The sequence below is a fragment of the Diorhabda sublineata genome, chromosome 6 (genome assembly GCF_026230105.1).
Source record: "Diorhabda sublineata isolate icDioSubl1.1 chromosome 6, icDioSubl1.1, whole genome shotgun sequence".
Taxonomy (NCBI): domain Eukaryota; kingdom Metazoa; phylum Arthropoda; class Insecta; order Coleoptera; family Chrysomelidae; genus Diorhabda; species Diorhabda sublineata.
This window is the reverse complement of record NC_079479.1, coordinates 9,487,381-9,501,518: the sequence shown is the minus strand read 5'-3', so window position 1 is coordinate 9,501,518 and position 14,138 is coordinate 9,487,381. Positions and strand designations below refer to the sequence as shown.

At 33.7% G+C, this 14,138-nt stretch overlaps 1 protein-coding gene across 7 annotated transcripts in view; it reads left to right on the top strand.

The window, feature by feature from the left end:
* LOC130445698 (uncharacterized) overlaps positions 1 to 11,474 on the top strand; it is a 29,363-nt gene extending 17,889 nt beyond the window's left edge. For 4 of the 7 annotated variants that reach the window (XM_056781513.1, XM_056781512.1, XM_056781511.1 and 1 more), the window contains 6 exons: positions 2,586 to 2,906; positions 2,978 to 3,180; positions 4,784 to 5,181; positions 7,231 to 7,487; positions 8,271 to 8,526; positions 9,703 to 11,381. In XM_056781513.1, the coding sequence (XP_056637491.1) occupies positions 2,586 to 2,906; positions 2,978 to 3,180; positions 4,784 to 5,181; positions 7,231 to 7,487; positions 8,271 to 8,526; positions 9,703 to 9,809 (1,542 nt within the window). In that variant the 3' untranslated portion in view covers positions 9,810 to 11,381. Of the gene's footprint in view, positions 1 to 1,017; positions 1,780 to 2,585; positions 2,907 to 2,977; positions 3,181 to 4,783; positions 5,182 to 7,230; positions 7,488 to 8,270; positions 9,645 to 9,702 lie in introns of those variants that run through there. The other 3 variants (XM_056781515.1, XR_008910079.1, XM_056781514.1) reach the window with 3 other exon arrangements.
* Positions 11,475 to 14,138: the final 2,664 nt, after the last annotated feature.

Sequence of the window (14,138 nt, the reverse complement as noted above, 5' to 3'; positions counted from 1 at the left end):
TACTACATAAAAGTACTGAATATACTTCTACCATTATTAGTAACCGTCTTCAGAAACTAAAAGTAAACATTCTACCTTCAGTCTCTGAAGACGATAACTTGATTATCGAAACGCGCGTCAGACGGTGTAATCGTGAGTGTTGGTGTAAACAGTGTGTTCAGTATGAAAATCACCAACGGCTCCAGAAATCATCAGTATGAGAAACATGCTTGAATTTATTTTCACGGGCGTTAACAAAACCTGGTTATTTCTTTCTATAAAACTCAATACATTCGCATCACTAACTTTTCATAATTCTACCAGACATACAAGACTTTTCGCTTAAATCTATGAGGAGTTCTGGTAATTGTACATTGTCTAACAACTGATTTTCCCAAGTTAAGTTTATTGAGATAAATCAATTTTATATTGAAAGTAACAACGCGTCTAATAGAACAATTGAGTTGCTTAGATTTATACGAGGATTCCTATTTTAGTTTTGCGATATGGCAACACTGATGTGTATAAGTCAAATCTGACATTTCCATAATAAATTTTGAAATTTATAATGGTGAACGTACCCAGAACGTGTTGTCAAAAAAATGCTATTCGAGTTGTTTATAGACACAAACATTCCGAAATGTTAAATCATGTCTGGTATTATGTTTATCGACAATCATTTCCTTACCGTTGTATACCTAAATCTTCTTCTTTAAATACTCTATCTAATGAAAGAAACTGCATGAAAATCCGTTTAGTTTCATCGCGAATACATAGAAAAAGAGTAAATGGATCAACAATGTGATTTTTTGTTTTAAGAATCATTTTATTTTCAAAATGTTCACTCTTCTAATTTTATATTAGTTCCAAAATAATTACTTATGTATCAAATGTACGAGGGTCGTTTTTTTTAACCTCCAATAGGCTATAAATAAAAGACAAGTTCATGTTAAACAATAATTTTTTTACCAAAAGATTACGCTTACTTTTCGACATAATCACCAAAGAGATTAAGAAATTTGTCATATCTGTGGACAAGCTTTTCAATACCCTCTTCAAAGAGTAGAAAACAGACCTTGAAACTTCTAGAAATTCCATAGAAAAAGCGGTAATGGTAAATCGGTAGTTTTCTTTAACCATTCTGTTAACAAGTTGAACCAGGTCATTGCGTCCTTGGCCCCCTTCATCATGGCCATCTTTAAATTTTCGATACCATTCACGTACACACAACGCATTCTCCGATAGATTTTTGGAATACTATTGCCTTCAGACTGTTGAAAACTTATCAAGCTTCGCAATTTACAATTGGCGGGAGCATCAATAATGACGTACATGTTTACGTGGTTGTAGCACAACGCCGACTGACGCTTGAATGTCAACAGTGGCGGAGTGTGCGCCTACAGCTCATGCCCTCGTATTAAATAGATGACAAAGCCTCCAGTGAATAATAAATTATGTCGTCTGCATCTCACAAAAACGTTTAGCATGACTTACTTAAAATATTGTCACTTTTGAATGAATTTAACCCTTTATTCGTACCCACACAACATCGTTATCTGTCCAGTATGTTTTTTTTTATTTTGTTATAATCGTCGGTTTCTTAGTGTACAGTTATTCTTATCAGTTTAAATAAATGACTCATTAGTTGTTTCCGGTGGGAATTAAAAACAACTTACCACGCTTGTTCCTCAGAGTTTATTCGCAGTTGATCAAAAATTAGTTTATGGATGTACTGGGTTACGTTAAATAATGAAAATATAAAGAAAAATGTTAACATTTAGCTGCTGTATGTCTTCAGAGGTAAGATAAATAAATAAATAAAACTATTATATTTATTATCGTCTGCTGTTTTTATTTTTATTGTTGGAAAATCTTTGACCACTGAGCGATTTTCTCAAGTGTACGAGTTGAAAATAATCTAAGGGGTTTGATTCTGGCGAATAGAGTGCGTGAGGTAGCGTTTCAAACTTTAATTCATTAATTAAGGCCATTGCAATAAAGAATGTATGAGCTGGTGCATTATCTTGATGAAATAACACTTTCTTCTTAGTTCAATTCGATAGTTTTTGCTCCATTTTTTTGCTCAAACGTTGCAATAAGGTCTTATAATACTCGCCGTTGATAAGTTTTTCTTTTTCAAGAAATTCTCCCAAGCGCATCCAAAAAAAACCGACGTCTGCAAATGGAACGATCTTTACCTTCTTTGGAAGCGGTTCTTCAATTTCAGTCCATTGTTTTGATTGTTCTTTTGTTTTGTTATGAAACCAGCGTGATAATCAAACTCTTAGAATAATGAAACAATTAACATTAAAACAAATAACAAAAACAAATTGGTAGTTTTATGATTAGGAAAAAAATCTTCCTCGTGTAATTATAAAAACATTCTGGAGAAAACTGTAATTGATTTCGACCCCTTCACACTTAGTGCTTGAAACATACAATGAAGAGTATTTTCAGATGATGAAATCAATATTTATTATACAGGGTGTTGATGCAAAAAGTCGGGAGTGATTAGATGGCCGGCTTTCAGATAATAGTATAGAATTTAGGAAATATAAGTTCTGATTTCGCGATTGTATATTAGATTATTAGATATACATTTTCAGATTAAAAATTCTAAAATGGATTTCCAACAAGAGTGCCTTCAAGCTCACAACGAGTACCGACTTAATCATGGCGTCCCTCCATTGAAACTTAATAGAGATATGTGTAAATTTAGTGAATATTGGGCAAATAATTTGATAAAGAAAAGCGTTTTAACTCATAGCAATAACAGGGATTACGGCGAAAATTTATTTTGCATTCAATCGTCCAATCCTAATTTTATTATAGATGGAAAGAAGGCTGTGGAAAATTGGTATGAAGAAATTAAATGTCACACGTTTGGAGTTGAACCAAATAGCTTAGCGTCCGGACATTTCACTCAGGTAAAGTTAATAATTTGTGTTCATTCAATTCAACAAGAAACTCACCATAATTTTATGCGATTTCATTTTAGGTAGTGTGGAAAGATTCTAAAGAATTGGGAGTGGCTTTTGCGAAATCTGGAGGTAAAATAGTTGTTGTAGCTAACTACTTTCCAGCTGGTAATATCATAGGTCACTTCGCAGAAAATGTACCTCCACTAGGCGGCTTCCAAACGAACAACAATCATATCGATTTATCTGATAAGATAAACAAATTGTCAATCAAGTTTACAAAGTAAGTTAAAGTAGCGATTAATACTCGTAATTCAACTCAAAAAACTTAAGAGCAATACACGTGGGAGCGTATGGAATAGAAGAAGATCTTTGGCAGGTGTAGCTATCTCATATCCTGAAATGCGATAAAAGATTTCGTAAATTATTTTCTTCTTTTCTAGAAATCTTTATGCTCTTTCAGCGTCAGGGTATTGAATTTTCATTTTTCTTTCATCCATTCTTTACTTTGCTACTTCAGTTATCTACTGTATTATTTTCCCTTTCCTATGCTAGTTGTTGCAGCCAAGTTTTCCTGGGTCCTTTTTTCCTCACATCTTTTTGCTTCTGTAACTTTTCGGAAAATAATGCGTCACAGTTTTTTCCAAAGCGACTGTACGTCGCAGAGATATAGATAAGAAAGAATGGGCTTGGTCGCAGTAAGCTCTGAAGCGACAGAAAGCTCGGATTAGTGCACGTCTCAAAGCGCGATCGAAATCGGGATAGAAAAAACGATCCAGTAGCGATTCTGTAGCGTGAGATTGAAGAAAAAACGTCAGCAGAGACTTTTGCAATGCTTCAGGAGGCTTTTGGGGATTATTCTTTCTCGAAATCTCGAATAGGTGGCACAAGATGTTCCGGGAGGTTCAGGTAGAAGACATTTCAAATATTCCCCAACTGTACAAACTGTTTCTGCTAAATTTCACGATATAGTACTACAAACATTAAAAACATAGCGTCGACGACCGCGCTACACACGAGATCAAGAATTTTTGGAAGCTTTGCCTCGAAAATGATCCCGTCTCCCTCACGATTTATTATCTGACAAAAAACGAGATCAGCGTCTTGACTCAGCCGGCCTACAGCCCTAACCTCGCCCCGCTAGAGCTTTTCGGCTCAAGAGATCGCAGAACAATATTAGAACCGACAGGGTCAATGAAGGACATAACCATCTAAGCATGGTAAAAACGTATTGATGCAGGTGGGTCGTATTTCGAAAAATATAGACTATCCCGAAATAAATTTTTACATCCAACAGTACTACGTTTCGGACACTGCCTGTATTTCTGCCCGATGCCCAAATTCGTTTCACCCCTAAGGTAGCATATTTTGAGATTTGGATTCGGAGCTAGGATACTCTAATTTGGCTCTTAGTTAAATGAATGGTGTTGGAAAGATATAAACTTTTAAAAATCCCAACAAAAAAAGAAGAAGAAGTAATATTGGCTGATACGCTCCACGATACCTCGGGCCGAACTGGTGTACGCCTATTCAAAGACAATCTGTATGAATAAATTACTAATAACGTCTTCTTATGGGATGGGCTATAGGATTTTAGCATCATGTGGTACGAAATTTACGTTGCACGGAAATCGCAAAGCAAAATCATATGACATAAAACGACTTTCTGTTATAGAGACGCCATATCTGCCGGAAACCACGCAAAACTCTAACCCCCTCTATTGGATTCATACATGAATAACTGCGATAACCAATAAACTCCGATAATCTAGGAATTATTAAAAATACTTTTCAAAATATTTAGATGATATTTTCATACAATTATATGGTTTTGTAAATATGTTTTTTTAATTATCTATTGGGGAAAATATTTTAACGATTTTTAGGTCACCATCACAAAAATTTAACGAAGAAATAACAGAAGGCAACTTTGAGGAAGATTTCTTGAAGGCGCATAACAATTTTAGAAGAAGGCACGGCGTACCACCGTTGAAACTAGATCGAAAACTTTGTAAATACAGTCAAGAATGGGCAACGTACCTTGCTCAACGTAATATCCTCGAACATAGACCTGGAAGTAATTATGGAGAAAATATTTATTGTATTTTCTCATCGGACCCTAATTTTACGATTAACGGTCATTCGCCAGTGGAAACGTGGTACGAGGAAGCGTCGCAACATCCGTTCGGAAAAGAACCCAGTAATTTGAAATCGGGGCATTTTTCTCAAGTGATCTGGAAGTCGAGTGAGTTTTTAGGAGTTGGAGTTGCCAAGAATTCTCAAGGTTTGTTAGCAATACTCAAAATTTTATTATTTTTTAAATAATTTTCACTTACTTCCAATAGGTATTTAATGGGTTAAAAAGTCGTAGGCTAGCATGAAAAAATCTTTTTTTTTCATATAATTTCATTTTATTATTCAATATACGAGAGTTGCTACTTTAAGTTTCAAGATATGGCAACACTGATTTTTGTACGTCAAATCTGACATTTCCATCATAAATTTTGACATTTATAATGGTGAACATACTCAGAACGTGTTGGTATACGAGTGATATTCGAGATTTTTACAAGTCCTGGAAACAATAAATTAAAACATATTTTTGCTATGATTTTCGACGTGGATTAAACCAACAGCGATGTGCCGATCAACTGGCTTCGACTTCGACATCTCGAATCACCGTGTTTCATGGTCGCACTTCGCTACAGGACGAATTTCGTGAAGATCGTCCAAAATCGGCTGTTGCGCCAGAAACCATAGATATTAATATTGAAAAATCATCATATTGCATAAAAATTTGGCTATCAAAAAGATTTGTTCGCTTTTAGTTGTATTCCGGATAATTTGACAATCGCTCAAAAAAAATCTCGTGTCGATTGGTGCAAAAAAACTTTGAAAAAATATTCAATCGCGGTGCTTCAGAAGATGTGTGTAAGATCGCGACGAGCATAAAAACACGAAACTAAACAACAATCGACTGTATCCGTTTTTCAAGGCGAGTCAAATCCAACAAATGTTGTTCGCAAACGAAGCACTCCGAAGCAAATGGTCGCTTGTTTTTCGGAATAACTGGCCACAGTTCTCTTAGAACAACGTAGAACGGTCAATTCTGAATGGTACACCAGAAGTGTTCGAAAAAATCATTCTACACCACGACAACACTCAATTGTCACACAGCAGTTCAAAAAATCGAATTGATCGGGTCATTCGGCGTATAGTCCTTGTTTGGTACCCAATGATTTCTTCTTATTTACTCGGATTAAAAATAAATTGTGAGGTTAACGTTTTTCTACACCTGAAGAAGTGGTAGAAGCTTTCGAATCGCAAATTATGGAGAATATTTTGAAAAACAATGAACCCATATCCAATTATATATATTTGTTTTGATTTATCTATCTCAAAACTTGAATAGCAACGCTCGTCGTTACCATCCAGGACTATACAACAATTATAACGATCATACAATTTTTTTATAACATTTTTATGATACGATTTGTCTTTAACCTTAAAACAGACTTTAACTTCCGCGATAACCTCTGCATATGCGCAAAATTCATGTCAAACGAGGATCCTTTTGATGTCTAAGAACAGGAAAAAGTCGCTGGGGCCAGGTCTGAGAAAGCGGTGGGTGTGAAGCAATTAGAAGCCCAATACATGCAATTTTCATGGATTTGTGAATCAGCACTTTCTTCTTCTTCATATGTGGAAATTTTTTCGTTATTCAAACACTTCTTAATAAACGCTATTTATAATTTTACTATTTTTATGATAGTCGGTAAATATTATACCACGCGAATCCCAAAAACTGACGACATAACCTTGCCAGCCGACTCCTTGCTTTGGAGTCGCTTGATCACGTCGATTGAATCCGATACCATCCATTCATAACCAAGCATTCGGGTTTATTACGATTGAACAGCTGAGAATCGTCTAGAGCTTTTGCACGCCCAAATATTAATGATATGTCCAACACGCCCATTTTCCATCTCTAAGATCTCAGTTATGTTAATCAGTTTCACGTCCCGTTTATACGAAAGTATTTTTTGTCGTTAACAGCTTCTGTACGTGCATCGTCTTCGATGCTCATTTCGCCTCATTTGATCAACTGCTAATTTCACGATTAATGTTTATCAATAATATTTCTTATTCGAAAACAAATGCCTCTTTAAAATATAAAATTTTCTTTCTTAAATGTTTCAAACTAGCTGCTTTATAAACGTGTCTGATGAAGGTTATGGTTAACTGAAAATCATATGGATTTAATAATAGTAGCGCCATCTATGTGCCAGTTTACGAACGTATCTATTTATAGTGTGTTTTTTTTTGGTTAAAGGTAGTACATACGTCGTTGCCAATTATTCACCAGCTGGTAACTTCGTTGGACACTATGTAGAAAATGTTCCTGCTGCGAAACCTATCGTTTACGAAGAATCTATGAGGACTGGGAAAGACAGTCGTCCTAGTACTTCCAGTATCACTTCTCTATCCGAAAATTATGGAAAATTTTCGGAATTTGCTATAGAATCTCTTAAAATTCACAACGAGTATAGAAGAAAACACGGGGTACCGGATTTGGTATTGAATGAGGAAGTGAGTCAATCGTTTGAATAGTTTCTTTTGTTGAAAATCAGTTTCAAGAAAAATCAATTGCTTCAAATAATTAGACCAAAAAATGATAGTCATATGATTTCCATAGACCTAAATTTTCGTATAATCAAAAATAACTTCCCAAAAGATTGCATTGATCTCAAGGTCAACGGTAAAAATTTTCGGTTCCTTAGATTTTATGGTAAACAGTGAATTTTATCAATAAAGGAAAAGAATTAAAGATCATAAAATCAACAATAAAAACCATGCCTTCACATTTTTCGCCAAGAAAAAGTTTTTGTTTGTTTTGGTTGTTGTTTTTCTTATTAAGCCTTGTGGTGTTTCTCTTTTTTCACTGTTTTGTTTCCTATTGGTTCCTGTTTGGGCTTTTGTAGTATTACTTCAATTCATCGTCGTTTTTCCTGCTATTATCATTAGTTGTTTCATCCTTGCTGCTATTATTCCTTTGTGGTATCTTCCAGTACATTACCCAGGTGTCATTTCCATATATTAAGATAGGTAAAGTTACCGCCTTCATTTTTATGTGTTTGTCTATTCTATTATTTTTTTATTTAATTATGTTTCTTTTTTGGTTACTATCATACTTTTGGTTTTTTTATGTTTATTTTCTACCAAACAGTAATTTTTTAAGAGGTATAGGATTTGATTTTGAAAAAAAAACACAAAAAATTTGATGAAACCTTTATTGGAATCGATAGAACGATTAGTATAATTTAATGTTTGAAAATTATTTCATGCAAATCGATAAAAATAATTTTGTTTCAGATGTGTCAATACGCGCAAGATTGGGCCGATACTTGCGCGCGAACTGCTAGCTTGCAGCACAGAGCAAATTCGAATTACGGCGAAAATATTTTCTCTGTATATTCTTCTGATTACAGTCATACACCTACTCCGAGAGACGCTATTAAGGAATGGTATGATGAAGTTAAAAGGCACACGTTCGGCGTGGAGAGAGTTAATCAGAGCACATTACATTTTACACAAGTTATTTGGAAAGATAGCAAAGAGTTGGGAATAGGTTAGTGGAAAATATCTTCATATTCTGAGTACGTTCACAATTAAAATGTCAAACTTCATGATGGCAATGTCAGATTTAACGTTCACACATCAGTGTTGCCATATTTCAAAACTTATGTAGCAGGTTGGCAGGAAGAATGACAGGCTTTCCTGAAGTTGATTCATCGACACCAGAAATAAAATTCCGAAACCGAGATGTAGCAACACTTTAAAAAGGTTAGGACATCAATAAAACCACCAATCCTGATGGAGTACCACCAATTGTATCGAAAAGATGAGCTGCGGAACTAACTAGTCCGCTAGGCAAACTTTTTCCCTATCATACAAGAGAATTGGAAACTTCCTAGAGTTCAATCCGCATCAAAAACACGATCTCTAACAACTAGTTCAGTCCCAGCGATTGCCGAGGACATGAAGAAAGTCTGGCGTATCAATCTACCAATCAAATTAAGATCATATAGTTTGTCGTCCTCACTTATCGACTATTTGTTGCTTTTACGAAGACCGATCCATACCGGTCGCATCGATGCGATAAATCTTTTCATCTAACCTGTTTTTCCTCTATATCAACGATCTACTTGACAAAACTGCCAATCTATAGGCTTGACAACGATATTACACTGGTGTACTCGTTTAAATCAGCTGCCCCAATAAACTAACACTCACCTCTGTAGAAAATAACAGAGCTCTACCGTCCATACCAATCTAGAATGCTTTAGAAGTAATATGGTTGAGTTTGATGCAGGAAAAACCCAAGTTAATATTCTTATAAAGAGTACTGGAGCAGTGGTTCCAGATTTGCTTCTATCTGGATCTCTTTCTTCGTGGTATGAAACGGGCATCTTATGCGGCAAAAAGTGCAAATTACGACTAACCAACCAAAAGAAAACAATTAGGCCTAAAACTCAACTAAGTGTACTGGTCAATCAACATGAAACTTCTTCTATACAAAGTCCCACTGAAACCCATCTTGAGTTGTGATATTCAGCTATCGGGCACTGCAACCAACTCAGAAAAAAATTTGAAAGTCATCCCAACGCGTTGGCTCTACCTTTAATGAGACATATTCAACGAAGGCATCTTTAGTGTGATCTACCTCACAGATTTTAGTGTCATCGTGTATGTGTTGTATAAAATATATCTGAAGCGTACGTCAATTTCCTTATTTTTTTTTCAGGAATGGCAAAAAACAAAAGAGGCCAAACGTATGTCGTAGCTAATTATTCTCCAAGGGGAAATTACATAGGGCAATTCGTCGAGAATGTTCCTCGACCAAAATCTTGACGCACGAATAGTCCGAAAAAAGTACATTTCACATTATAACATTCCAGTTTTTTTATATACCAAAGAATTTACTTTTAGTTTTACTATTTTACTAAAATATAGTATTTTTAGTTTTTAATAATATAATTCGGTTATTCTTAGAAATTTACTGATTATTCTTCTGAATATTGTCTACGTTATTGATTCATTACCTTGTCTACTTTAGCTGTTGAGTACCTGGTAGCTATTAAAGATCATTCCACCTTCACACCTAATTCCACCTGAACGGTCAATTCTTCTCGCCCTTTCGGTCAATGTTTTTATAATATTTACTATGTTTCTAACAAGGATTTAGATGAACGTCGCTTTTTCCTTCGGTTTCCATTATATATTTTCGTAAATGTCATTCACATATCTCAACCAAACCATTGGCTGATAGGAGCTGCCGATGAGACTTGTTCTTCAAATTCCTCCATAAAAAAATTGGCTACCACCGAGCTTAGAGGGCTTATTAAAGTCCTCCTTATCTGAACTTATACCTTTTCACCAATAATTAATATATAGCACAAGAAACAAATATGACAGTATGAATCAGCTGGGATTGATGTCAATGATAGTTGCTTTCCAATATATTGAGCACTTTGGAACATACTATTGATGAGCAAATGCAAGACCAAGATCGGCTTAGTCTTGATCTTGGTCTTGCATGCGTGGTTTTGGTCTTCCAGCCTCTTATGTGATCTTGGTCTTGGTTTTACAACCTCATATGTGGTCTTGGACTTGCATACGTGGTCACGGTCTTGCATACGTGGTCACGGTCTTGCATACGTGGTCTTCGTCTTACAGCCTCATATGTGATCTTGGTCTTACAACCTCATATGTGGTCTTGGCCTTGCATGCGCGGTCTTGGTCTTGATGTTTGAACGAAAGACCAAGACCAGTGTCACTGTTCACTAGATCTAACTTCGTGTCAAGTGTCAAATTCTGCTGTGTCCGAAGTACATCTTTGTAATTATAGTTTCCACTATAAATTACCTTCTTAGGCTCTTTTGTAGTCTTCTTTATTGAGTGATAATGCATGTTTAGAACTTTTTCTGTATCCATACAAATGTAAATCTGAATAAATGCCCACATAACCTCTATTCTACAGTTTGATGTTTAATGCGCCATTTTGAAGCTCATGAAGCTCAATCATTTATCTGGTGTTTGAGTAACGAGGGGAGAGCGCAACTTTGACACACATATCTCAAAAACGGGAATTTGGGACATGCGTTTGAAGTTGTTCTTATGCTCCGATTGGGTGCTCAAATTGTGCAATTGGAAAGCAAATAATATAGAGTGGATTATACACATTCTTATTGTTTTTTAACCTTCAATGACGTCAATTGTACAATAGTGTATTTATCGAATAAGGGTGTTTTTAAAATCGAATATTTCGTAAGTAGTTTTAAGTTTATTTTCAGTTTTATATTATGAAAAAATAATCAAGGCCTAAGAGTTTTGTTAGTTTATCGACTATATTGAACTTTTTGATAATATAAGCTAGAATAAATTCCAGCCAAAGAAGCTAGAAAAGTTTATCGTTTACATTCCATACCACTAATATATATATATATAAAAAAACATTGTTTATAACTTTTTACTCTTGTTATATTTGTGATGTTGGAAATAAAATGTTGAATATTTTGTTTTTTTTTTTCTAATATCAGATAAATGATGATTTTTATCTTTTTGTTTGGTATTTTCCTTTACGAGTTCGCTGTTCTAGTCCTCTAAAGTTCCCGTCCAAGGTCTCTACGACCCTTTATAAACACAGGTATCTCCAAAATATGATTTTCTATACCTATTCGAGTCAAATTCGACGTATACATAAAAAAACTGCAAAAATACGAAAATATAAATTGAAAAAATATGTTTCCTAGGGCCACTTATTGAAATGATAGATAGCACACTAATTTCTACTTATAAAAGTAGTATGTACTAAAAAATAACAAAATATACACGTATTGCTTCTTTTTCTTATGTTATATATTGTCTCGAACGATAGAAACAATACAATATGAATCTGGCTGGGTGCCGAAAGGTAAAAGGCCAAATTTAAGACTAAATAGACAATGAGATTTTTTAAAATTATATTATACAATAAAAATTGAAAGTTTATTGTGATTTGTGTTCAAATATTTACTAGTGACTGAAAAATAATTTAAACGTTAAAATTGAGTGTTATTACTATTACTGAGTAATGTATAACAAAGTAGTAGAATGAAAATGTATTCTCAATAGTGAAGGATGTTACTAACAGGTAAGTTAAAAGTTTGCAAAAAATATTTTATAATCATTCTTTACGTTTTTGTCATCTATACTATTATAAAATAAAAAATATTTTGTAGGATTTTTTAAATTTTCAGCACACGTGTTTATATACTTTTCAATTGACTTTCTTATTTAAAAAATACGTTTTTTGAAGAATTTCTTACGTGGTCGTAGGAAAAATAGTGTACACAACTAGTTAGAAAGTGTATTTCGCAGTCGTGACGTTTCAGTACTCGCGCTACCACATCCAAACTCGTTATGTAATATACTATTAACTGTTTACTAAAAAGAGTAATACCTGGGAAGATACAGTATTTCCAAAATAAACAATATATGGAGAATAATGAATGATATTTATTCTCAAACGTTTTTACAAAAAAATTAGTACTTATATATATTCAACAATAAGTTAAAAATTCATTCAAATGTTAAAACATAGTCTCATTTGGCACATTTTAACTATACACAGTATATTTTAAGTAAATATTCTAAAAATTTAACATCATTAAAATATTTTTAGGACTACATTATATACAATATATTCAATATGTTAAAATTGCGTAAATAAATTCGAAATAAAAAAATTAATAATACTTTATGAAATATCTATTTTTTACAATCACTTATTGAAACATTATCGATGTTTAAATACAGGATGCTTCACGAGAATCGAAATTAATTATATTGATATGTTGACAAATATATCTGATCACTATCAACGAGCTTTTAAAATGACGCCTCTCACCATTGAAATAGCCTCAGCCTCATTTCAAGAAATTTTGAACAGGAATATTTTTTTATTTGTTTAAAAAATTTAAAGTTTGAAGTTCCCCAAATATTTTGTGCATATTTTATAATTCCACTTATTTTAGGTATATAAGATCAACGAGGTAATTAGAGTAACATTCAATTAATAATTATTTTACGATCAAAGAACATTAATGAAATGATAAATATTATAGAAACAGTGATTTTACATATTACGTTTATAATGTAAAGTTAGAAGCAACCTGTATTCATAAAACACATACAAGATTCCATTATACAGTGTGTCTACTTAAGTTAGAACCATATGGAACCAAAACTTTCTTATTAGTGGTTTTAGTAAAAAAAGTTTTTCTTGATAAAAAGTTCTGCATGGTCCAAAAGTCAAGATGCAACCATCAGGTATCAATTTTTTTAACCAGTATACGAGTTTTGTAAAAAAATTTGAATTTCGTGCAAGAGTAAAGTATCTGTCCCAACAATTAACACAAGTTCTATTTATTCTTCACGATTTAGTAAATTTGCCATTTTCATTGTAATGTTATAAACAATAAGTCACTCTGACATTTCTTAATAAATGGCTGTAATTGCATATTTGAATATAATTTTTAATTCAAAACAACTTTATAACATTTTTCTAAGTTTTAAAATTTTTTTGACAAACCTCGTATACTGCTTTAAAAATTGATGTCTGATGGTTGTATTTCAACTTTTGGACCATGCAGAACTTTTTATCAAGAATAACTTTTTTTCATAAAACCACTAATAAAAAAGTTTTCCATATGGTTCCAACTTAAGTAGACACACTGTATAAAGGGTGAGTCAATTGTATTTATACAGTGCAAACGGTGATTTTTTTCAAATTTTTTCTCGCAGCCATTTAAACATGAATTACGCTTACCATCTAAATATTTTCAACCATACAGGATGTCTTAAACTTAGTTAACCCTTTGCATTCTAAATTGAATGGGTTCATAAGGATTCTACTTCTATGCTAAATCTCCATTTCAGTTGATAATGGACATAATTATTTACATAGTAGGATGAATATAGAGCGTTCCACTTAAAAAATCGTATGATTGATTCGTCTAACTACTTTTATGACATCCGGTATGGGTGGTAATAATTTTAGAAAGTCATCAAAATCTATGACACTCGCGCGGCGCCTCCCAGAGGCACTCGACACGTATCTTAATGAGCGTGGGCGACAGGACTTCTATCCATCCACACTCTCGATTTATTCTATATTCACGAAAACCCACACGGTGCGGA